Source organism: Anabas testudineus, chromosome 17, assembly GCF_900324465.2.
Source record: "Anabas testudineus chromosome 17, fAnaTes1.2, whole genome shotgun sequence".
Classification (NCBI taxonomy): Eukaryota; Metazoa; Chordata; class Actinopteri; order Anabantiformes; family Anabantidae; genus Anabas; species Anabas testudineus.
This window is the reverse complement of record NC_046626.1, coordinates 883,275-910,002: the sequence shown is the minus strand read 5'-3', so window position 1 is coordinate 910,002 and position 26,728 is coordinate 883,275. Positions and strand designations below refer to the sequence as shown.

General features: G+C 40.9%; 1 protein-coding gene across 4 annotated transcripts; it reads right to left on the bottom strand.

Annotated features, from left to right (window-relative positions):
• Window positions 1–465: 465 nt before the first annotated feature.
• depdc5 (DEP domain containing 5, GATOR1 subcomplex subunit) lies at window positions 466–26,516 on the bottom strand. Of its 4 annotated transcripts, XM_026374092.1 has the most exons (43): window positions 26,246–26,516; window positions 25,852–25,919; window positions 25,679–25,766; window positions 25,514–25,560; window positions 24,994–25,079; window positions 24,833–24,916; window positions 24,696–24,745; window positions 24,387–24,456; window positions 23,783–23,861; window positions 23,634–23,695; window positions 23,469–23,538; window positions 23,298–23,370; window positions 23,108–23,211; window positions 22,939–23,013; window positions 22,607–22,741; window positions 22,416–22,477; window positions 21,778–21,851; window positions 21,604–21,673; window positions 21,469–21,505; window positions 21,236–21,356; window positions 20,893–21,113; window positions 20,603–20,803; window positions 20,161–20,296; window positions 19,975–20,066; window positions 15,717–15,776; window positions 14,616–14,799; window positions 13,995–14,155; window positions 11,710–11,830; window positions 11,195–11,362; window positions 10,881–11,103; window positions 9,707–9,840; window positions 9,518–9,617; window positions 9,208–9,270; window positions 7,635–7,747; window positions 7,236–7,316; window positions 6,919–7,051; window positions 6,330–6,429; window positions 5,582–5,821; window positions 3,851–4,020; window positions 2,625–2,796; window positions 2,483–2,543; window positions 2,043–2,125; window positions 466–1,954 (listed from the first exon to the last, which is right to left on the bottom strand). In XM_026374092.1, exons 2-43 carry the CDS (start codon window positions 25,907–25,909, stop codon window positions 1,656–1,658), a joined length of 4,761 nt encoding a protein of 1,586 aa, XP_026229877.1. In that variant the 5' UTR covers window positions 25,910–25,919; window positions 26,246–26,516; the 3' UTR covers window positions 466–1,655. The 4 variants fall into 4 exon arrangements, with proteins under 4 accessions (XP_026229877.1, XP_026229879.1, XP_026229878.1 ...); XM_026374094.1 differs by having other exon boundaries at window positions 5,642–5,821; window positions 25,852–26,516; XM_026374093.1 differs by having other exon boundaries at window positions 14,616–14,772; window positions 25,852–26,516.
• Window positions 26,517–26,728: the final 212 nt, after the last annotated feature.

Below are 26,728 nucleotides of genomic sequence, written 5' to 3'. Positions count from 1 at the left end.
ATGCTCAATCATTGGAGACATTCTCTACAGCTCTTAGTGATAAAATATGTAACAGAGGGGAGAAATAGTCTCTTCACTCAGAGAACCAAGGTTACAACATAATCTTGGCATTCTGTTGAGTAAGATTTGAAAGGATCAAAAGCTCCAGAGCAGCTACTAAATGGACCTTGTGAGATTATGTAGTGTTCATGGTTGGTTACAATTGAGATAAGCTTTCAGTCCTTTTATGATCATCGATTGTACAGTAAAGTAATTTAGCCTTAAATCACAGCAACAGTGAATTATCAGACAAGACCCAGAGTCTGAAGAAGTGTCAGTTCAACTGCATCAAATAAAGAGTGTTGGGTGAATATGATATGAAAACCACAAGGAAGTCTGAAACCAGCAGGTGCTTCACCGGCAGACAAATAGCTCATTGTTTGTGTGTTTCCTGTTTGCCTGTCATGAACAAGAAAAGTACAAGTGTACAGGCTGAAATATTTATATTGTGGAAATGAAGAATTAAAGGACCACAGTGCTGAAGTAGAATATCTGTCCTTACATGACATTTATAAGTTACATTTCTAACCAGAAAAGTGAGCCTTGAATACTGTAAAAACATCAGAGGGTCAATCATCGAGGAGTCAGTGGGACCAGCTGTTGACCGGTTAATCTGCTCAAGTATGGAGCCCTGAAACTGTCAAAATGTAGTGAAGGCTTGAAAATAAAAAACACATGAGGCTAAATAAGATTGTTAGTCAAAGGATTAGGATGCAGTAAATTCAGATGCAAAGCTTTATAGTTCTCCTTTAACGTCTGATCACTTTAAAAAAGCTAAATTAACTTTCAATAATACCGACATCATTTCTCAGCTAGCTAGCATCAGCTGTCTGAGAAATGATGACGCACTAACTCATAAAACTACAAAAACTAGTATGTAATAAAAACTATTCATTACACGGTGCTCTTGAAAATTCAGTTGAACAAAATAATCAGTGTCCATGGCAAAAATCTTTCTTCCAATAATCCCATCATGCATGTTACAGCCTGTGAAAACCACAGTTGCACAACTCAAACGCAAAATGATGCTTGAGTCTTTCCTTCATTAGTCTTGAACTTGATTGTGTCATCGAATACATGTTGCAGATGTGTGAAATAAATGGCTTTGTCCTGTAACGTCAAACAAAAAAATTCTCAGTAGAATGAATTCGATAACTTGGTTAGCATTAGTTAAAACACAAACGTATGCATAATGAAATAATAAAACAGCCTGGGTGCAGTTTTATGAAGAAATGTTGGTGTTCAGCGTTCACACTCTGTTGCTGAACATCAACGAGGAAAAAGTTCATTTGGAACTGGGAACTAGTAAAAGAATGGGTGTAAGTATTAATGTATTCATTAATAATGGGTCAAATGATTCTATGTCAAAACTATAAAGCTTTATACTTTGTGTAAATTGTAATTAAACACTCCATTTTACATAACGTGTAATATTTTAGGATGTAAACTATTACAGCTTTTTGTCAGTTTTACGACTCCATACAGCAGAATTTATTGGATTATGTGAATAACAATAATAATGAATAGTGAAAATGAAAAAACTGTTCTCATAATCTTTTCACAGTCCTTGTTTCTCTTCTTTCACATTAGTTTTCTTCCAGTTTTTGCTTCTCCTGTCAGGGAGTGCTAGCATTCATTTTCTCCTGGCAGCTGTCCCAGAAGTTGAGCAGTCTGTTTTCCTTGTTGGCGCAAAAGTCAGTGAAGTCTCTGAGCAGGCGATCACCGAGCCGCTCATCCCCCAGCACTCCCGTCCTCCAGGCTTTGGTCAGCATAGTGTTGTAGGCCCAGTAGTAACCAACCCGCTCCTCAGCGCCAAACGGCCCCTGGCTGTTGGATGTGGTGGAGTTTCTGCGACGGCGCTGCTGCCCACTGGGGTACTTCCTTTTAGAAAACGGCAGCTGCAGGAACACAGTGCCTGGAGGAAGAGAAGCCATGCAGGATGCTTCACATAGTCTGGTCACCAAAAGGCATTTTTTCTGCTTTTATGTTGTGAGGTGACAAACCTGTTACGTGAATGTACTGGGGCTTGTTCTCAGAGGGGAAATTAAAAGCAGAAGCAGAAAACTTGTCATGCACAAAGCCGAATCTGGAAGACAGAGAACAGCATTTAGACATTTTTACATCATTTAGAGATAACAAATTTGGTAAAAATGCTTTGTCAAACTGTAATCTTTAAATGAGTGCTTTCCTGAGTCCACAGAGAGACATCTGGAGCTTTTAAGGAACAAAATGTCTATAATGCTGTAGTTGCTTAGCTGTCACTTATCTAGCTGCATCAATGAATGATAGCACTGTATAGCTACAATCGTGTTTTGGTTTGTTTTTGTCTTTGTAGTTTTATGACTCAGTTATCTTAGAAACAATGAAAGGGAGGCAGCAAGGAACAGACAAACAGAACTTCATACATTACTTTTAGTTAGGTAAACCACAAAACAGCAACAACCTGTACAGTATGGCCTCCTGAAACAGCTGCATCCTGTCCCAGTACGTCTCTGGTTCGAAACCTGTTTGACACATGGAAACGGATGTTGAGCTACAAAACATAGTGCACACAGTTGAACACAGCGCTCAGACGACTTCTGTACCTTCAAACAGGTTGTCGTTGCCATTCTTCAGCAGACAGTGGATGTTTAAAGGGATGAAGAGCTGGGCTCTCAGGGGGTCTCCGTACAGGTAAGAGGTCAGAGCGAAAGGAACCTCTAGCACAGGAACCAGCAGGAAGCCACAGGAGGCGGCTTTCCTGTGCCAACCTTGAACCTGGCATATAACAACTAATTAGCACATGCTCAGAACTAATAGTGATTTTTATGTTATAAAATACACTATATGATACACATAATACACTATACTTACATATACAGTGTCTGACCAATAAAAGAAGTCCTCACTTAGATTCCACTAAGTAAACAGATATAAACAGCAGCAACACAATGAGGCCTGAATATACTGCATAACCAGGTTTTTCTATCAATTACTGTCAATTATAAACTTATTGGAGTTTGGAATGCATGCTCTAACAAAAGTGAAAGTTGATTCAAGAAATCTGAGAATGTGTGGCTTGTTTTAGGCCAGACAGTGTGTGTAATGTACGTATGGTGACATTAAAAATCTGCAATCTGCGAGGTATAGAAATACTGAGTTTTCACATTTTAGACAGTAGACACATTCAATTTTCTAATACTAATAAGTCTTTTTTTCCACTTAGAACAATCACTTCTATCCAAAGTCTCAGTGCTTAAAATAATATTTTGTATGATTAAGTTGGTCATTTTTAGCATTATTAATTAAGGCAGTGTGACCATGCTGTGTCGTGCTGCCGTCAGTAGGCCTGACCCACCCCGCCGCATGTCTGTGGATGATCTCACAGTGTGTTTACCATCATTAGTTACTTTATGTGATATCCTGATTCTTTGAGATTCACTTCTAGGATTTGATGATACTTAGAACTTAGTTTCTATTTCCTCAATATTTTCTTTGTCACTGGCTGTAACAAAAACCAAAACAGTTCTTCTTATTATCATTTCCTTGTTTAAAAAAAGCTGTGTTACTGGCATACTGAGAATATTTGGTGTGTTTGAAAAGATTCCTTTACTCAGTACGTATTAACAGCTAGGGCAACAGTACAACACATGACCCAAGTGCTGTTTGTATTCCACATCAGTCCTTTGTGTGTTTCCAACATATAAATATTCAAAATCAAAGTAATTGTGTGGACTGGTTGGACCTGACAGGGATCTGATCTATTTTGCATTTGCTTCTCTTCACATGTGAAGAATGAGGTGTGACCTGGTGGACTAGAGCTTCCAGTTACCATCTCAAAGAGCACCGCGGCAGTGACGGCCATCCAGTGCAGCTTGATCTCAAAAGCAGCGTTGAGAGAGAAGTTTCCGTGGTAATAACAGCTACACCATTCAGTTCTGTCGCTGCGGTTGTTAACATCCACATCCAGGGTGACCGTCTTCTGCTCAGGGACTGTAGCAGCTGGGGAAGTTTGGGAGCAGGGGCATAGACAGAGAGACGGAGAGCAAAGGAAGCAAAAGGAGACATGGATGGCATGATGGACAGGCAGGTGTTAGAAAGAGTTGTTGGATGGACTTGTTGAAAGAATTGTTTTTTATAGACTTGTTAAAGTTAATAAAGTCAATCAGCACCAGTAACTATCAATATGTTAAGGAAAACGGCCAAAAGCATACTCAGAAAATGGAAATGGTTACATAAAAGGTTTGTTTTTAGTTGTGCTTTATATACATTTAGCCTTTATCATTTGAGCTTGGATTTGCTGTTAAAGCCAAGTTTTTCTCAACTTAATTTTACAACTGTAAAATGAACCTCTGGGGATCTGGCAAAACCAGTTTACACAGTCCGACAGCACACAGGAAATTAGCAAAGTAAACCTGCTTTAAAAGTGGAAGCTGAGGTGACAACGCTTATAGCAGTGATGTGAAGCCAGATTCAAGCCAAAGCAGAAACTCTGTAGTAGCGCCTTGTGTTGGAAAAGCCAGAAGCAGAGTGACAGATGAGGACGGTGCACACCACAGCACTACTGTTCCACAGCCACTAACACCACAGAATGCACACCAACTACCATTGGTCATACATTAGCTACGAGCTAACTACACAACATGCACTGATTGGACAGCAGATGTGAAAAAAATTTGATTGCATCATTGGATCATCTTCTTCAGTGTTGTGGGAACACAAGCCACGTGGGGATGAATTAATAAAACTGCATCTACATACACCCTGCATGCTTTACACACTTGGAAACACACCACCACCAGCTCTTCACTGCATATCTACAGTCCACTGTCACGAGAGCCGAGTCCAGAATCAGTGTCACACAGAATTCAAGATGGTGACAGTAACAGACAGTGTTGTGAACGTTACATGAATCTGTTATGGTGATGGTAAGAATGGCACAGTAGGAGTGAGATGAAAACTACAGTTGGGATGGTGTTATGCATGTGCGGCTCATTATTTTCAATTTAGTGTTTTAAATGTTGCACACCACATATCACTGTGCAAACATGTGTCATCTAAGAACATATCTTCACTAATCTGACAACAGAGCTGCAACCTTCACAAAAAAGGTTTTTGGGCCACCTCATGACACAGCTCCAAACAAAGAAATAGAATTACATATCTTCTACATACTGTATAATCCTGACTTGAGTATAATTTTATCTGTCTCTGTGTTTCCTCCTGAACTCTATGAATTGCTGGGCCAATGCCTATGTGTCACTAAACTGACTTTCTGATAACTTGGAACAAACTGAAAACAAAGAGCCAGTGGAGGTGGATCAGTGTTGTATGAAAGCATGGGGGCTCACTAGAGGGTGCTCAGTATCCTCCCAGGTTTTATGAGGACTGGATATCATCAGGAGAACCAATTGGAATATCTGAGCCCTAAAACAAATGCACCCTCTGTGCTCTCTGTGACATGTAAATACTGGACCCAGACACTCTCCTGAAGTAGACTCAGATGTGAGGCCATGACTCCTCTGTGGTGTGGGCTGAGCTAGGAGGTTCGGGCTGGGTGTACCTAGCAGTGCGGCGGCCTGGCTGCGTCCTCCAAAGCTGCGGCTGAACGAGCTGTGCCTACTTGCGTAGGAGGCCGGCCGGCTGGGCAGCCAGGGCAGGAGGAAAGCTGGGAGGTCACAGTGTCGCCGCTCCTCCATCACAAAAGCCACCTCAAACCATTTCCTCTGGAACAGGGCAAAGTCTTCGAGGGCTGCTGCAGACCAGCCTCCAGCTGCTGTGGTGGGAAGCTGGGAGGTCAGACCTGAAGAGGACATAGAAAGTGACAGGGGGCAGTTCTAGGATTTCATCCTTAGGGTGGTTTAGCCCTCACTACTGTATAACATCACTACTGATGTTAATCTCTGTTAGCGTGTTGATGGAGAGTTCCATTATGCATTAGCATTGAGCTAATAGGCTTTTTTGACTAGCACGGAAACGTGTCATAACGTTGTAGAAATTTAAATGTGCAGTCAATTTTGATATGGTTGATTTATATATCTTTTCATTTGCATGTTTCAGTTTTAGTTTAGGAGGCAAATAAACAGTCTGAACTAGCAACTCTAGCCTCTCTTACCTATCTGCCAAACTTTTTTAAAATTGACATGTCCTGCATTTCTTAGTTATTTTCACTTGAAATGACAGACAAAAAGGGTCTAGAAGTGGCACTGATGAGAAATATACAAGACAGTCTGTGGATATACTACAGTATTTGATGGGATAAAGGCAATAAGGAGATAAAAGGCCTTCATGTGTGTCTAAAATCCATTCACCATCCTTCTCTCCTACTATCCTGTAGAAGTAGAAACCGTAGACGAAAGTGCGCATGGCGTCTCCAGAAGCGTGAGCCACCAAACCGTCATCCAGCATTTTCTATGCAGACAAAATGCACAAATGTTAAACAGCAGTAAAATACAGAAAGGCATAACACACACACACCACCTTCAATTGTACATTTATTTATTTATCAGAATGTAAATGTGACATTTAGGCCTTTTTTCTTTTGGCTTTATTTATTAGACACTTTTTATGCTGGATGTTGTATGTGTGCACATATGTGTACAATGCATACAAAGCTACACCCTGCTGCTACTTAGCTTAGCTTAACACAAAGACTAGAAACTAAGATGGTCTGATAGCACCTCTAAAGTTCACTACTAAACATTATGTACTTTTAAATTAAGTTTAATATAAATGTCTGTTTCTTGGCCCTGTTGCACTTTTTAATGATGTTGCTGTGCCCCACAGTGTTATTACACAGCAGATTAGCGTTAAAGTACTAAACTGGAATATTTATGAAATCATCTTCACATTTTTCCTCAACTCAACACATTTTTTATAGTCTGGACAGGTGGCTCTTACCTGCATAACATCCACAGCCATCCCCTGTGTGGTCACGCCCTCCACATTGTTGACCAGCCAATGAACCACCTCAGCACTGATAAAACAGTTGAGTGGCAGGCCTTTCTGCTCGGGGAGCAGCTGTACACCTGTCCTGAAATCCCAGATAGCACAGACACGTTGCTAGAAGATATACATTAACCTCACTGTAAACCTGACTGGTTTGGCTGTATGAGGGTGAATCAGTTTAAGGGAGAACATCTGAGAGGATATGCTTCATACATAACACAACTGACTGTACATAAATCAGGACAAAAACACACAACAACAAATCTCACGTGGGATGTTTGATGGCTTCCAGGATCTCCAGGAGTGTTGAGGAAGAGGACAGAGAGAGGGCTCCAGCTGCAGACTGCCCACTGTGAACAGATTGCTCACTGTCAGTGCTAAATTCAATTAAATTAAATTTGTATAGTGCAAAATCACAACGTAAGTCATCTCAAGGCACTTAAGAGTGTAAAGTTTAAGACCTTAAGAATATAACTGTATAGAGAAAACCACAGATTAGTGTGGAGAAGGATATCAGCAATTCTCACTGAGGTCTCACTTGGCTTTGTACAACAACAAGAGCCTTTGCTTTAAAGCAAAGAGAACGTAGAACATAGCCATCTCAATTTAACCTAACATGTAATGCCCACATTTCAAGAATTCAACTACTATACGAACTACAATGTTACCTGGTATCTGTGTTGCTATTAGCTGCAGTCTCTCCTGCTGGCTGCACAATCCCTCCAGCTATCACTCCAGGCTGGACTCCTTTATCTGCAGCCTCACTGGCTTCAGCAGGTAACTACACATGTAAAGGATCAATAAATAAGCTGTTTCAGATGAGACAAAATAAGTGTTTTTCTCACTTATATCTATTAGTGTCCAGCCATGCAAATGGTTTTCTTTGTCAGCCTGTGAAATATGTATCAGCTGCTGCCATAGCCTTTAGTAATGATCTGTTTTAAGTAGCTGTTTAAATGATCCTAGCATACACTCACAGATTCATGTATTTCTACTCTATTAAGACCCTCAATTTACAGTTGCAAGAAAAAGTATGTGAACCCTTTGGAATTTCATGGTTTTCTACATTAATTTGTCATAAAATGTGTCCAATTAGCTCTTGGAGAAGTCATTAGGCTAGGGGTTCACATACTTTTTCCACCCTGCACTGTGAGTGTTTACATGTTATGTTCAATACAAACATGAAAACATATGTCTGTGTACTATTATTTTCAGCAGACTGTGTTTTTCTATTTTTGTGAGTTAGATGAAGATCAGAGCACATTTTATGACCAATTCATGTAAAACTCCACGTAATCATAATCTTGCAACTGTATAGTACTTGAGGGTTTGGCTTTTTAAAATAATTTTATTTAATACCTTGTGGTAGTTGTATATTGTTGGTGTATGTGTAGAATAGTTTTTGATGATGTTCTGTAGGTTAGCAATATTGTAACTGTTTGTTCTTGCTTTGTAATGACTTTTAATTAGTTAGTTAGTTACACTGGGATTTTACTTCCAGCGAGGAACTCATTACTGTGCAAAGCTTATGGGTTAGATCATGTTCAAACATGTCTGTTGACCCAAACCTGAACCTGATTTCAAAATTTGTGCTGAAACCAGGTCATCAGGTTGGCCCCTCCCTCTGTGTAAGACAAAGGAGCATTTAACTTCAACACTTGTATAGAAAAACAGAGCATGTTTCAATGAAATTCAATATATATTTGAGTCCATCTAAAACTCCTCCTTTTGAGGAGTTATTAAGATTTTCCAACACCTGAAGATAGTTCAGCTGTTTTAGCCCGACACATCATGTTCTGCTCTTTAGACTGTTGAGTGTGGCAACAAAAATCTATTATTTTATTGGCTTAATTTAGCTGATCAAATTATGTTGAAACATTTGGTTATTGGACGTACAAAAATTTAAAAGTTACATTTGTAATTTTACAGTATGTGGTAAAACTTCTAACTCCACTAAGTTAGTTTTAAGGCTACATGTGTCAGCAGGAAATTTATACAGCTTAAACCATTACATAGACATTATGTATAACATGTGATCCTGGGGGTGTCAGCAGGCACTATGGTGCACAAAGTGCAAACTCATTAAAAGTGAAAAACTTGAAAGAGCACTGCAAGTCAAAAATCATGTGACTCCCACACAGTGTGTTCCTGCATTCTCATGCAACAATGTAGAGTTAGAGGGGCACAGCAAGCACACCAAAACACACAGCTTTAGCAATGCCCCAAGACCTTGTTACTGACCTGAGAGTGATAGATGTAGGAGGAGCGGGGGCTACGTATAAAATCCAAAATAAAGGCAGCATCCTGTCAGCATACAGGAAGAACATACACCAGAATCAAACACCCAAAGCCCAGCAACAGGAACAGAAAACAGAACACCATGGAGGAAAATGCAGATTAAAGGAAAACAAGAGGGAAAGCCCCACAGTAGAGCACCAGCAGAGAATAATTATCAAAGTATTTGCTGCTGAGAAAAAGGAATGTCTGCAAAAGCTAAATGCCTGAAGCAGGACAACTTATTATGATCTACACACTCAGAAAAGCCGCTCACCTTGCGGGGACTGTCTACATATGTGGGAGCTGTGGTGACGTTTGAGGGGTCACTGATAGCTGCTGAGGGCTTAGTCTGCTGCTGCTGCTCCTCCAGCGTCCTGAAAGGAGAAGAGAGAATGCAGTAAGACTGAGATGTATGGCTCAAATGCAAACAACACATCAGTCTGCAGTGCCAGGGGACACTCACTTCTGATTCTGCTCCATCTCCAGCAGAGCAGATAAAGCTGACGTGCCTTTCTTGCCTTGTGGGGGTGGAATGGGCTCAGTAGGATACGGAGGGATAGGACTTGTAACCTGTAGTCCTTTCATTGGCGTGCCCTTCTGCAGTGGGCAAATGTAAGAAAAAAACACAGGAAAGGCAATTTAAGTATTTTAGCACAAAGAGCAAATGGAAAGTGTGGAGGAAATTTTGAAATTCGTGCTGATCCTCATCCAAAAAAAAAAAGGAATGATGAGAGAAAAGTCTGTTTGTCTTTGTTGTTTCTTTATTCGTCACCCAGGGAGAGCTGTACACATAACGTGCGTAATGTGGTACATGACTTTCTACCAATTGGATTTACTAATTTTACGCTTACTCAAACCTCATGACAGGAAAAGATCATCATATTATCTTAACCAGACAATGGGGTATTGTTCTTAAGTAATGCTATCAAGACTTATCTGGGTTCACAGAGCAGAGTTTTCTGAACACTCAGTTGCATAGATAAAGGAAACACGTTAACTTTTAGGGTTCAGCTGAGTCAGCACAAAACATTCAACAGTCACAATGTTAAATTTCTTCTACAAAAGACATGTTGGATCTGTGGCTTCTGACCTCAAGAGAAATATCCAGCTTAATGATTGCAACCCCACAGTTCTCTATAATGATCACAAAAAAATCCAGTATTGAAAGCTTAATTTGTATATATATACGGTGTAAGAAATGTGCACATTTCATAAAAGGTCCAACTGTAAATCCTTAAATGTAACTCAGTCGCTTGAACTGGTCAATGTTCTGCTAGTAGTTTGTATATAGTGGTGTATTGTTTTATATACACTTTATAGTAATTATGTATTTTTAATGTTTTAAAAAAAAGTACTGTAACTTTAAGTTCATTACTTTAGTAAAAAGACTTTGTTGCTACCAGTGGACGAGACAAGATAATGGATCTTTTTGCCGCTGTGCTCAATTCAAGACAACTAACAACTGTAGAATGAAAATGTTTTACATTTGAAAAACTCCAGCACTGCTGCATTAAAAGAACTAGAATATGCTGCCTATCAAAACTAAGACAGAGATATGGACATTCAACTGCAAACTCTGAGGAGACAACAACTGTAAAATGTCTGTTCATGTCCAAACTAAACTAGGAGAGGCTCACTCTTATGATTCTGTCGGAGCGATGGCGTCGCCGAATGCGGTTGAGACCTTCCAGAAAGCGGATGAAGCCATCCAGCAGTACCCAGTCCCCGCTGCCACCCATCCCAGTTCCTGCTCCCTCGCCATAGACATCCCAGTGGCCCTCACCATCTGCCACCCTCCGAGCACCCCCAGCTGGCAGCAAGAGGAAGCGAGTCCTCCAGAACTTCAGAGAGTCAATCAAACTAGGGAGGCAGAAGAAAGAATGACTAAGGTAACTGACCTGGAGGTTTTTACTGTGAAATCAGAAACAGCTAAAAAACTGTATTGTGGTACCTGAAGTCCTCTGAGCCAGCAGAGCAGATGTACTGGTCCAGGTAGTTCCACTTATACTCCTCTAATCTTTCATGGCCAAACTCTACCCAGCAGGACACAAACTGAGCATCAGAGTGTGGAGGACAAAGGCTGTAGCTGTACTGGATCTGAGCAGACTCATATGGATACCTACAACACACACACACACACACACACACACACACACACACACACACACACACACACACACACACACACACACACACACACACACACACACACACACACACACACACACACACACAAACAAACAAACAAAAGCATAGCCAACTTTAATCCTGCTGATGTCATTGGGAATTTGGGATCCTTTTTGATTTTTGATTTTTACTTTGTTAGACAGAGACAGTGAAGAGTTTCCAACAACCAAACAGCATTGTCACAGTCCTTTTGTTTGCTTGGTGTAAAAGTAATTACTGTTTTACTAGAAATATTTTTTAATATAGGCCGTCTTTGTGTTAGATATCAGGTGGACTCACTTTGGCAGGTAGCGAGTAACAGTGATGATCTTGTCTTTCAGACAGACCTTATGGAATGTCCGACCCATGCTGAGCCAGTAAACTATCTCCTCCTCCTCTGCCCGACGCAGAGATACCAGACCTGAAAACACGACAAGAAATGACACAAGTTGAAAAGAATCAAGAGATGTGCAGTATTTCCTCAAATACTAAAACCATAGAGTGCAAACTGTCTATTATTCTTGTAGGTAGCTGAGGGGGAGTTTTAACTACACTGTATACAGAAGCCTAGTGATCCGTCTAAAGGGTCACCAGATGCAGTTAGGCCCCAAAATATTAATATTTGAAAAGTGAGTTTTTAAGTCTTTACCACAGTGGATTTGAAATAAAACAAGCAAGATGTGATCAAAAGACAGACTGTCAGCTTTATTTTAAGAGGTTTCACAAAAATGTGGCATTTACCAATTAGTGCAATTTTAAGCAAAGTACCTCCATTTATAGGGACTCAATAGTATTTGAACAATTCCCTTGTTACTTCGAGACAAATGAAGCAGATAAAAGGTCTGGAGTTGACATCACATACTGAGTTGGTATTTGGAAGCAGTTTAACTGGAGCTACCAAAATAAAGTCCAAGGAGATCTCAATGCAGGTGAAGGAGGCCATCATTAAATAGAAACAACAACATCAGGCTATAAGAGAGATAACAAAGCTCAACAACATGTAAAAGCCTGGAAGACCACAGAAGACAACTACAGTGGATGATCACAGAATCTTTTCTTTGGTGAAGAAAAACCCCTTCACAACACCAACAGAAGTCAAGAATACTCTGGAGAAGGAGTTTACAACAAGGTGCTAATCACTGGTAACATTCAAGGACATGGCAGGAGCAAGTTTATTGATGATGTGATTGCTGACAGAAGTAGCTAGATGAATTCTGAGGCGTATAGAGCGATACATATACCAATAAGGAAACTGGTAGGATGTCATGTCACCGTGCAGATGGATAATGACTCTAAACATACTGCAAAAGCAACTCAACACTTTTTGAACACAAAGAAATGGAAAAATCTGATCTCAACCCATTAGAGCAGGTTTTCAGTTAAAGACAAAAGTGGAAGCAGAAAGACCAACAAACAAGCAGCAGGTGAAGAAGGCTGCAGTGAAGGCCTGGACAAGCATCTACAGGGAGGAATTTAGTACTGAACATGGGCCCCAGATTTCAGACAGTCATTAAAAATGATGGTTATATTTACAATAGTGTCATTTTGTTTAATCATTGTTGAGCCCCTGAAAATGGAGGTCTCCGCTTAAAATGCTGTAATTACTAACATGGTAAATGTCATATTTTCTAAAACCTCTCAAATAAAGGTAAAAGTCTAAACTTTGATCACAAATTGTTTTATTTTAAATCCATTGTGGTAAAGTCATACAAACGTTTGTTGTGGAGAAAAGGTGGAAAACTGCCCTCTGAAAACGTAGTGCAGTAGAAGTAGCATAAAATGAAAATGCTGAAATGCACAATGACTGCAAGACTGTATTTGATTACAGTAATTGAGTAATTGTATTTATAGCCAACCACCCAACTCTGCTCTTCTTACTTTTGGAAGCAGGTATTTTAATCACTGCAGGTATTTTATCACTGCAAACAGTAACAGTAACAGCACTGCACAGATTTAAGAAACCTTGTGTCACATGCAGCATAGCAGTCCCAGAACATAACATAACATTAATAATTTTCATAACATTGTCTCCTCAGTGTTTCACAGTAGGTACAGTGTTATTTTCTTAGTATGTTATTTATTATGATTTGCTTTTAACAGTGAAGTGATGTACACTGATATACCTTGAACTCTGAGTTCACCTCTGATCTTTTTATTCTTAATCAATTTTTCTCTTGCGGCCATGTCCAGGGAGGTTGGCTACAGTCCTGTGGACCTTAAACACCTAAATAATATGTGTAACTGTAGTCACAGGAACATCAAGCTGCTTGGAGATGGTTTTAAAGCCTTTATCTTTAAAATGTTTGTCTATATTTGTTTTTCTAATCTCCTGGGACAACTCTCTCTTAGCTTTCTGAGGTCCATGTTCAGTGTGGTACACATCATGACACCAAACTGCACAGTTTAAACTTTTTTTTAACAAACCTCTGTTGAACCACAATTTAAAAGCAATGTCTGATTGTTATGAGTTAATTTTGAGTACATTTTTGTTTATTATTACCTTTGTCAGTTTCAAGTTATTTCAGTGACCATTGCGGGTTTTTTTGTTTTTAATGGAAGGGTTCCGGACTTTCATTGATAGTTACCTCTGGAGTAAAGAGGGCTGCTGCCAAGTGACGTGGCTACAGCAGGCTGTGGTTTTCTATTATTTGGTTGGACAATGATCTGGTATCCCTGCATCAACCTCTGGCAGATAAACTCCTCAAACACCTGAGATGCACTCATTACTGGTGCTTCATCTTCACGCCTGAGGAACAGACAGAAACATGGAAACACAGATATTACATAATAGTCTAGGTAAATGGTAAATGTTCTGCACTTATATAGCTCTTTTCTACCTAGCTGGTACTCAAAGCGCTTTACACTGCGTCTCATTCACCGATTCACACACTCACACATGAGGGCTGAGCTGCTATGCAGCTGACCTGACTCACCGGGGGCAACTTGGGGTTCAGTATCTTGCCCAAGGACACTTGGGAACACACGGGAATCAAACCACCAATCCTGTGATTGGCAGACAACTGCTCTACCTTTTGAGCCACAGCCACAGCCACCCCCAGTCTCAGCTTTAATTTGGGTCAATTGAAATTTGGGCACTATGGCCTGCATTACTTCCTTTTGCATTTGAATTGAAGTGTGTTAGCCAGTTATAGGCAAAAAGTGACTGACTATAGAGAGCTTTATTCTGAAGGCAGGATGTTGTCTACCTCTCCAGGTCACTGTGCGGCAGCAGGTCATAGCAGCCTTCAGTGTAGTCGTTCTGCAGCGCCTGGCGGTCAGGGAAGTAATCGGTAGTGAGGGGCAGGCAGGCTGGTGTGGTCAGAGACTTCCAGTCCACCCCAACCGTGCAGCAGAAGCTTGGCACTATCGGGGGTGCAGACAGCAGCAGGGCTTCAGGAGCACACACACACACACACACACACACACACAAAATCCCCACAGCAAAGACAAATGCATGTACCCAGAGTGGAGTGGTACAGGTGTGTGAAGGGAATAAGAAAACAAAGGAGTAGAAAGGATGAAGACATAAAGGTGGGAATAAAGAGTGAAGACAAAAGGTACAAACAGAAAATAAAAAGGAAAGTTTAAGAGAAGGGAAGAAAAAAACAAGGAAATTGTTATTTTTACTGGCCTCATCGACCCCTGCTGGTGATTCCTGATGTTGTGGGGCAGTGATCAAACATGCAGATTGTGGCCGTGTGACAGTCTGTGATCAGCATCATTCAGAAGCAAGCAGAAAATGTGTCCTAACTCAGCAAAGGTGTGAACTGTAACGTGACTGAGATCGCATCATGCAAACATTTGGATGGTGAGCAAACTCTCAGCTGAAAATACTGTGTGCAAGATAAAGAGAGATGTTACATCAAATCAACTGAAATGTAGTACTATCATGCAGGATTGAGATATACATTCAATGGAGACTGGGTCATGGTGTAGGAAAATTATGACAGGACTAATTAATAAGAGGATTTGAGGACAATGGTAATTGTTGAACAGAAGTTACAAATAAACATGAAGAGGCCCAGAGAAAGAGACACAAAAGAGTCGGATAGAGGAGTGGACAACAGAGAATGTAAACCCGAACAACATGACCTGAAAGGGTCCTTTCTACCAGCGACCCCTGGACACGGACCCTGAATGGAGAAACCTGCCTGCTGAAGCTGAATAAGCCCTCACAGGCTAAAGACACCTCTGAAGGTTTATTACTATGATTAGATTGGTGATTCAACATTTCAACCCGATGCTGTGGTATGGCCTGAGGTATCAATAGGCATGTCTCTGTTTTTGTAAGGGCAAGATGAACTCACTTGGATCAGCACTGTTGATAGAAAAATCTTCAAATGAGGAGCCACGGTTGGTCACCTTTCCTGAACAGACAACAAAGAATAATTATTTTCATCGTCAAATAATTGTGGGGACTATGCAATGTCAAAGAGTAAGAAAACCATCCCATAAATTGGCCTGTCGGCAGAGAGATTGTTCTGGGCCTTCTGCTGTAGTGGTCAATACTCTCTCTACTTACAAATGTTCTGGAAACCCTTTGTTGTTAGATTAAACTGAGCCAACATTGAAGTACTGTGTTATGCACATTTTCTAAAACAGTTGTGACTCTCTCTAAATTCAGATGGACTAAAAGACTAGACACTTGTTCTGGGTTTGAATAAGTCCACATTTCAGCTTGATTTTGGGAAAAACAGAAATGGTTCTCTGTGTCAGCAAAAGGTGCAAGAGCCTGAATCTGTAATTGTATTGTGTTGATTGTGAATCAATGCCCCACAGAATGGGTAACTTGGATATGTGTGAAGGTACAGTACCATAAACGCTGAGGTATATATTGGAATCTTAGAAAAACACATGCTTTTCTTTTCTTTTTGCTGTAGGCTGAAAATATTTGGGTTTTACATCAAAAGATGAATATGAGACAAAAGCAGCATTATCAGTGTTTATGTCCAGGTTTACATCTGGATCTGATAAACAACTTAGCACCTTTTCTTTTTATGTGAGCAAAAGTATTGAAAAATGTGGACTAAAGCGAATAAGAGTTCCACTTCCTTCCACTCTCCTGATGAATTCCTTTGTTGTTTTGATAGTGTGTTTTTTGAGTCATTATCTTGCAGCATGATGAGGGATTGGTTTGGTTGGGTAAATTGGTAGACAAAATATTCCTGTAGACCTCCAAGTTCCTTTTAATGTTAATGAATTATTTTTAGTTAATACCTTTAATTAATTTTAATGAAGATTATTGAGCCTGTCCCAGAAAAAGCCATGGTGCCAAAGCCATAAGATTACCTCCACTGTGTTTCAACGATGAGCTTGTATGTTTGGGATCATGAGCAGATTCTTTCTTTCTTCAACCTTTCAGTTTCACAATTGCTTGTTTTTCACCCACAGACAGCCCTCTGTTTTTTATGTTGGTTACAACTCACCACTATAAATGCAGTCTGAACAGACAAAACTCAAATCTGAGCGTAGACATTCAGTGATATTTATTGTTATTGAATAATCAATGTAAGGTGAGAAGATTTAAACCGCATCTCCCCTCCCTGATTATGGGTAATGTGAGATCACTGGACAATAAGATGGACGAACTGACAGCTCTAGTGAGGATGGACAAAATCTTTGCAGAGTGTAGTTTGATGTGTTTCACAGAGACATGGCTGCATGATGGTATTCCTGACTCAAGTGTTAATATAGACGGTTTCAGCACCGTGCGCTGGGACAGGAGGCTGGAGGAAGCGGTAAGAGGAGAGAAGGGGGGGCTCGCCGTTCTCATTAACAACAGGTGGTGCCATCCTGGCCATGTTACTGTGAAAGAGCGTGTATGCAGCCCTGATATTGAACTTTTGGCTGTGGGACTTCGTCCATATTATTTGCCCAGAGAGTTTTCTCACACCATATTAATCACCGTTTTTGTTCCTCCATTCACTAACGCTGCTGCTGCGTGTGACGTCATTCAGACGGTCACCTCCAGCCTGCAGACTAGACACCCTGACGCCTTCTTTATGATCTCTGGAGACTTTGATCACGCCACCCTCAATAAGACACTTCCTACCTTTACCCAGTTTATGAGCTGTCCCACCAGGGGGGAGAGGACATTGGACCTGATGTATGCTAATGTTAATATAACTACAGCTCCACTGCCCTCCCCCCTCTGGGAAAGTCGGATCACAACCTGGTACATCTCCTCCCGCAATACTCACCTTTGACAGACTGCATCTCTGACTACATCAATTTCTGTGTGGACACCCACGTACCCACAAAAACCATTTGCTGCTTCCTAAACAATAAGCCCTGGGTCACTCAGGACATCAAAGCCACCCTGAATGACAAAAAGAAGGCATTCAGGTCAGGAGAGAGGGAGGCAGCGAGAAGGGTCCAAAGACTGCTGTCTGTCAGGATCAGGGAGGGGAAGGAGGTTTACAGGAAAAAACTGGAACGCCTTCAACAGAACAACACCAGGGAGGTGTGGAGGGGCATGAGGACCATCACTGGCTACAAGTCCAGCAGCCAGGAGACTGTGGGGACTGTGGACCGAGCCAACGAACTGAATAATTTTTTCAATCGATTCCAGGCTGATCCACAGAGCCCACTTCAGTTCACTACCTGCTCCTCAGTCCCTCCCCCACACGACTCAGCCACCACCCAAACAATCTCAGCTGAGCAGGTGAGAAGAGAGCTGAACAGGCTTCACCTCACAAAAGCGGCAGGTCCTGATGGAGTCAGCCCAAGGGTGCTGATAGCCTGTGCTCCTCAGCTATGTGTTGTTCTCCAGCACATCTTCAATCTCAGCCTGCAAATGGAGAGAGTTCTTCTTGTGTGGAAAAAGTCGTGCCTTGTTCCAGTGAATAAGACGCCACGTCCCAGAGTCTTCAATGACTTCAGACCAGTGGCTCTGACATCACACATTGTGAAGGCTTTTGAGAAGCTGATCCTGGAGTCCCTCCGACCTCTAGTCAAACCCTCACTTGACCCCCTCCAGTTTGCCTATCAACCCCATATTGTAATGGATGACGCCATCATACATCTGCTCCATCGCACCTACACCCACCTGGACAAGCCTGGGGGCATGTTTTTTGATTTCTCCAGTGCATTCAACACCATTATACAGACATTATAACACATGCAGGTCAACACTCCCCTGATTTCCTGGATCATGGACTACCTCACCAACCGGCCACAGTACGTCCGCCTGCAGAACTGTGTGTCTGACACTGCGGTCTGTAGCACAGGTGCGCCACAGGGGACAGTTCTGTCTCCATTCCTCTTCACCCTGTACACCTCAGACTTCAGGTACAACTCAGAGTCTTGTCATCTTCAGAAGTTCTCTGATGACTCTGCAGTTGTAAGATGTATTAAGGGTGGAGATGTCACGGAGTACCGTGGAGTGGTGGACAGTTTTGTTGACTGGTGTGGACTCAACCATCTGCAACTCAACATCAATAAAACAAAGGAGCTGGTGATGGACTTCAAGAAATCTGGGAGTCCTGTCATCCCTCTCTCTATACAGGGGGAGGAGGTGGAGGTCGTGTCCGAGTACAAATACCTGGGAGTGTATCTGGACAACAAACTGGACTGAACTAAGAACTCAGCAGCACTGTACAAAAAGGCTCAGAGCCGGCTGTACTTTCTGAGGAGACTCAGGTCCTTCAACGTCTGCAGCACCATGCTGAGGATGTTTTATGAGTCTGTGGTGACCAGTGTCATCTTCTATGCTGTGGTCTGCTGGGGCAGCAACATGAAGGTGTCAGACACCAACAGACTAAACAAACTGATTAGGAGGGCTGGCTTTGTCCTGGGGGTGGAGCTGGATCCTCTACATGTTGTGGCTGAGAGGAGGATACTGTCCAAACTCCTCTTAGTCCTGGACAATCCTTCCCACCCACTGCACAGTGTGTTGGTTGGACAAAGGAGCACATTCAGCCAAAGACTTATTAACATTAAATGCTCCACAGAGCGCCACAGGAAGTCCTTTCTACCTGTGGCAATCAATCTGTACAATTCCTCCCCCCTCTGTAAGGGGTGGGGGAAATGATAGTTGTATCATATACTTGATGCCAGTCCACATAGGGTATATATATATTGACCCAATTCCCTTTGTCTATTTTACATATTCTGTATATATAATGAGTTTTTGGTGTTGGATCTTTCCTGGTTGTGGTTCCTTTTCTTTCTGTCTGTGTTGAAAACAATGTTAATAAGGCAAAACAATTTCTCTCTGGGATCAATAAAGTTTTTTGAATCTTGAATCTTGAATCTTAATAGAACACAGCTGGACAACAGAACACACCTGTCAGTCCAGTCACATGTTCTAATACTTCAGCTCACATAAAAAATGGTGTTTTCAAACTAAAGGTTCTTCTAAGTTATCAGTTCCAGATGTAAACACTTGGAAATAAAAGCTGAACTGTTGAACTTTTGTCTCATATTCATCTTTTGATATAAACCTAAATGTTTTCAGTCTACAGAAAAAGTATAAGTCTCACTGTTCCAATACTTTTGGAGCAGAGTGTATGTAAAATAAGGTTAAAGTGCTACAGTAAGTATGTTTTTGAGAATGCATATCACCACTGTTGTTGCTTCCAGGACTTCCCGTGACCTCTTCCATTCCTCCACCAACATAAAGGCCATTATCCCCTACTTGCCTGCAGGATGTTCGCCTTGAAAAAAAGAAATAAATAACAAGCATTTATATTTGTTTGTCTGTGCTTTAACTTCACTTCGTTTACAAAGGAAATGGTACGGGTGTCTGACTTTCCAGTGGCCTCGTCATAGGCCAGCTCCAGGAGCTCAGCTGAGGTGTGGGCAGGATCTCTCTGCTGGCTGCCCTGTAGTTCCGCCATGTTCTGTCTTGTCTGGTGATGGATCTGGATTGCCTCTCCAGAAGGACCTGAAGAATGACAGTGGAATGATTGTTAGACATAGTGCTACAGTGTCATTGTCACTATGTGTTTGACTTCACTTTGCTTTGATGTTTTGTCTCCTTGACTTAGATTTTTGTTTACCTTGTTCCTCACTTATAAGCCTCTTTAGATAAAAGCATCAGCCAAATGACTAAATGTAAAATGTAAATGTATGTGTCATTGTAAAGTAATATGAATGGTCTAAAAGAGTTGAACTATGCTACGCTACTCTTACACAGTAACTATTAGTTTCCATACATTAGATTTTGTTTGTACATTATGTGTCCTCTCACCAATGGGGAAGGTGTGCATCCAGCGCCTACGATTGGAGGTGAGTTTCATAGGCATCCTGGATGGAGTGAAGGGGTTTATGAGAGCTCTCTGAGGCGTGTAACCTCCAGGACGGATGTGCAGAGTCGACTCAGCACTTCCCACTGTGAACCTGCCTGGGGCGCTGGAATCCCGCTGAGAGTCCATCATCTTCTCCAACAGTTCTGAACAACAGAATAGCAAAACAACAAAAAGTGGCACTATGATCACCAGCGACAGGCTACAGGCCAGAATAAACCTGTGGAGGACTTACCTCTGGTGCTTGTGTATCCCAAAGAACTGCTGACTTCATATTGGGCATGAGGCATGCGGGGTATCAGCAGCATGTTGGACACAGGACCCAGACTATCATCAGACGCCAGGCTACGCTGTTCCTCAGGAGCCCCAGAGCGTACAGGAGGGGACACCCCCATGCCTGCATGAACGTCCACTGAGCCCCAGCTTTTCCTCCCACTCTCTTTGTCTCGGCCCATCCTGATAATCACACAGTCAGTACTAAAGGAGTTAAGTCCCAAAGGTTCAATAAAGAGATCATTGTCTCCTATGCGTTACATTGAATGGAGTTTAGTGTTGATGTTAGTTTAGCGTTCAGATACCTTAGGTTAGTGCTCCTTTGAATTCGTGAAGGACCAGGAAGTCTGAACACCTGAGCATCATAGGCATCATAGTCCACCTGTATAGGCAGGCTATTGTCAGAGTCCTTTGGAGCACAGAGGGCTGAAAGAGGTAATGGAAAGAAAGGATGGGATAAAGATGAAGTCTAAATCATGCTTCCAGAAATTCAAAAGATGTAGTAAAGAAATATACTTGTATAAGAAACACTACTCACTATGGTCTTTGCTGCTCTTAAATTTTTCAGCATGAAGCTAGAAAAATTGTAATTTTAGACAGATGTTAAAACATGCAAGAAACCATTTGAAACTTTTTAAGTCACAAACAACAGTTCTGATAACTGTGAACATACCTTACGACCGGCCAGTTTGATTCGAGGAGTGAAGGAGCTGCAAGAGTTCTGACTTTTCGAGGTGTAGAAGCTGTGGATGTAGTAAAAAAAGATTCAAACAAGATATGTAACAATAGAGTTGCTTTTATATATCATTTGAATTGCTCTCTATTCCCATTGACAACAATGTCTTGCCTGTGGTTAATCCAGTGAGGCAGGTTGTAGTCATCTCCCACACGAGAGTCTCCAGGTGTTGATCTGTTGTGCAGCTACAAAAAAAAGGACAGATGTCCTCAGCAACAACAGTTACATAAATATTTTGTTCTGCTTTACGCTACTACTTTATTAACTTTAACACAAACTTTCTAAAGTTTTGGGATTTTTTTTTGGATTATTCAAAAGTAATTAGACAATAAAGTCATCATATTCCATGCTTGTGGAAAATCCTTTGCAGGCCTTGTTTTCCTGTGCATCTATAAACAGTTTTTCTTCAACATGCAAATGATTTGAGCTACCTTGCCTGGAAGAGAGAAACAAAGCCACCCTCCTGGAGCCATCCAGGGAGGGCAGCTTTGGTTCTCTGCCAGAAAATTAATTTGTACTCCTCGTTTTGCCTGGTTATTTCCATTCTCTGCAGATGCTTTCTCTGTGCACCTGCTTATTAGGACATGCTCAACTGATTATTTTACAGCAGTCTTAGAAACATATAGTAGCCATATGTCAAATTCCTTCTGAAGTTAGGCAGAATGGGCACTGTGTTAAAAAGAGTTTATCGAACTGATAGTTCTTTCCATATTAATGTAAATCAAAACCAAAGCCTGATGATGTGTTACCTTGAACAATGGTACTGCATGTAATGGCTGCTCCCCCATACACACCAAGTCTACCCCAATACCTATGGAGGAGAAAATATGAGACACCAACATTATTTACCTTCATACGTTAAACCTTTAATTCTGAGTAAACTAGTAGATTTGTTCAGTTTGTCCACAAGTTTGATGTGTGTTTGTATCTTCACACTCACCATTGTCAATCATACGCTGTTTGGTAAGAATCATAAGCAGACGGTCGACTTCAAAAACTCCAACCCCAGGTGTGATGACCACTGACATCTGTCCGGTGCGGTCAAAGTTACGGTTGATGTAGTGCTTGTCAAACACTGTGGGAGACAGTTTTGACAGTGTGTTGTCTTTTCTAAAGACTAACTGAACTTTAACTGACTCTTGATATTTAAAGGAGAGTTTCACAATTTCTTACTATTGAAAACAGTCCCCTGCAACAGGTTGTTCTTTTTTATTTCTGTTGTTCATACTGGCCTGGCCTAGAAAGACTGCTGTCTGGGATGAGAATACATACCATTGAAGGAAAGGTTAATGGCCTCCAGATAGTTTCCTTGAGCAGCAGTTGAGTTGTAACCTACAGGAAAACCATCTGGCACGAGAGTAAACACAAAAATGCGAAAAGATTTTGGTTGAAAAAGATGGAAAGATTTATTTGTCAGTCACACCCCGGACTCATTCGCTACCTGCTTCTTTCAGTCGCACCAGGACAGGATACTGGATAAAAAGCTTCTTGATAGTGATCAGTAATGATGTCCACTCGTCCCGTCTCTCGTTCTGAGCCACAACCCTGATTGCAAAACAGTAACAAGTCATCAAGCGCTGTCTGTATTCTCCTTCAAGTAATGGTTGATTCTACTATCTCAGCGTGGTGACCTGTAGAAGTCTTCATAAAAACGTCCCTCATGATCCTGCCTGATGGAGCTTCTCAGAATCTCTGGAAATTCATCTGAGGAAATTAATATCTTAAATGTTATATATCCCACATCGGTGCACTATTAATCTTTGTCATATGTCAAGAGCGATGAAAAAGAAAAAAGGACTCACCTAAAGTTTTAGCATTGTAGAATGTGCGTGAGAAAAGTACAACGGTCACCTCATGACTGCAGTTCTTCTCCTTCAATATTGAATATTAATGATATTCAGTTCTTTTTATAAGTAATTTAAAAAAAGGTTAAGTGAGAGACAAGTCAAATACAGAAAATCCCAAACCTTCCACTTGGCAAAAAGGTCAGACAAGAACCCATTTACAGCCTTCTCAAAGTAGAGATCACCTGAGAGCAAAACATTTAAATGAAATGTGTCAAAATGAAATCTGGTATGTCACTGAAAAACAGACAGAGTGAGCTTATTCAACTAACCATAGATGTCAAAGTCCCACATCTCACAGCTCATCTGGATAAAGATGTACACCATTGCAGATGTAGATCTGAACACCACCTGAATAAAGAAATCGCCAGTCAATAGTCTGAAGTGATTTTATAGTCTCCTTCCACCCACAGACACATTTCAGCAGGTTGTGAAGGAACTCCACAGTAATCCCAAAGTACTGCACTTCTTTACATGTGGAACACAAGTCAGATATTATGGTACTGGTTTTCCATATTCTCAAGCTTTTGATTTGTCAGTTTTTGCTTTAGCAGGTAATAGAGTTAGAAGTGACTTTATCCGCTTCCTCTAGTCACTCCCACCTTTTTCTCAATTTGGGCAATTATTACCCAGATTGGCCAAATTATTGGATGCTAAGAGTGTAACAGTTTTTAAACTGAGGCAGCTGAACACACACATCAACAGTCTTCCACAAGGCAGAACTACAACACCTCCTCCCTGCAAACCTGCTGAATCTGCCTTCTTCTTATTAAATTATTATTATTGTTGTTGTTAAAATTATTATTGAATTGTTATTATTATTATTATTATTATTATTATACCAACAATGTTCTTATTGTTATTATGAAAACTTACCCTGGTGTCTTCACTGATGTAGCCACAGGTCACCTTCTCTCCTTTCACCCACAGTTCACTGACCTGGGATCTAGAGAATATAAAAAAATACACCAAAAGCATTGAGTAATGGAAAGTGTCTGCAGTAATTTCAATCAGCACCAATGCACGCTTTTTAACCCCTTAGGAATGTTTGTTTTTATACTTTTTTTTTTTCCTCTAAACATACTGTATGTCGCTTAATTTGGATGCTGTATTTTCATGTGCATCTATTTCCTCTATGCGTATATGTGTAATTGGAGTGTAGAGACTGAAAAGTATGTTTAGTACCTGATACCTGCAAACTCCACTTTCTGCGTCACATAAGCACACGTGCTCACCTGGAATGTTGATGGTAACAGGTAAATACTTATATTAATGTGCAACTACACATTATTATAACGAAACATCATTTAACACTTTACTACCAGACTCTTTTTTAGTCTCCACATGTCTCCTCTGCCAATGTACTGGTCCTTGAAAGTCAGCTCCACCAAGTCCAGTGTGACATCCTGTGATGAATAATGGTATAAGAGATTCTCCTGAACTGACAAGTGAAGGATAAGCATAATACCCAGAATAACCATACCTTAGGGTCGACTATGTTAACGATGACATCCTGATAGGCACGCAGTTTAAAGGCTTGTGCTACAGTCTGGTCCACACTGATTGTCTCTGAAAAAGGTCAAAATATACTGTACTATTAACTGTAACAAATAATACCACAAAATCTACACCTCCTATGTCCAAGAGAGCTGTACTTAAATGCACTATATTGTGAGCTTTTCCTGTTATTCTGTCCACGGTCCTTCTTTACTAGGGTTGCACCTAGGAATAAATTTTATATTGCTAAATCTACCAGATGACAAAACATTGTGGTGATGTCTTCAGACTGCGTCTCCAAACAACACCTCACTCCAAACATATTCCATTTAATAGTACAAAAGACAAGAAAAACAGCAAATAGTGGCAATAAGATTGACTGATGAAGTAATCGAGTAATCGTTACAGTTTAATACATCTGTCTTCTACTGTCACAGCAACAACCAACGCTGACACCAGGATTGTAGAAGTTTCATTTGATCTAGGCCTAGGGTTAGGGCATTTACCTTTCTGCAGATCCTCTTTGAGGCTCTTAACTTGCAGAAGGAGAGGACTAGAATTTCAAAACAGACCACAATATAAGCTCAGTGGCGGAAAAAATATGTAAATTAAACAACATCAGTTAAACTGCAAAACTACCCAGCATGGTGACCCCCACTGCATTTACTCACCTGTATTCATCTGTGGGGTGTGCAACCTCAATTATATCCCCTAGACTGACTTGTGGGAAAACCTTTGGGTTTACAACCAACTCGTCATCTACTCAAAGAAAAGCCCATTTAGAAACAATCTTGTTAAAATCAAGTCTTTCAAAACAGCTAGATGAATTCAAATTTTCACTTACCACTTCCACCAAATCCTTTCTTGTGCAGCACAAGTTTATATGATTTACTGGTCTTCATTATGGATCACCTTCATTTGTGACATATTAAAGTCATAAGCAACCTAACACATGGGCCATGGTTTAAGTGTCTGTAGAAAGTGATGAGCGAGACCTAAATGCAGCTAATGAAACTATTGTAGTAAATAACGTAAATAAAGTTTCCCATGATGACCTACAATAACTTAAATTCACCCATTAGCTGCCTAATGTTCATGAACGTCCTCCATATAACGTTACCTACAGTGACAACAGTAAATTATTTAAATAAACACACATGCAGGTAACTTTGTAAATATCTAATAAAGCATTAAGGCACATGGCAACAACATAAGTCAGAGCTAACGTGACATAGCACCTGAGCAGTCTCTCCTCCACAGCTCCGACTCGTTGCACTTCAGACTGCCCTGGTTGTTGACGTTGGTTAGCCTAGCATGTGGCTACTATCAAACAAACCTAGAGCTAGCAAACTAACTTAACGAACATTAGCCGCGACGCTGCGATATTTGCTTTCTTTGAAAACGCATCCATATAGTTTAAATAAAACCAATTCCAGTTTTAGTGTGGAAATAAAAGCTATTTGTTAGCTAACTAGCTTGCATTGGTGCTACGTCTTCCTAACAGGGAAGTATGTGATGTGATTGGTTAACGGCTGTTCGGAGAGCCCCTTAGCAAAGCAGGAGGTCTCACTCCACTCATTTCCATCTTAGCTTTTTAAAAAGGATTCAACCCGTGCTGATGGAGCTGATGAGTCTGATGAAATGCAGATTCCATTTAGCTTTCTTTAGATATTTGGACCAGTAAAGCATAAATTAGGTATAGAGGGATTTGGCATATGAAT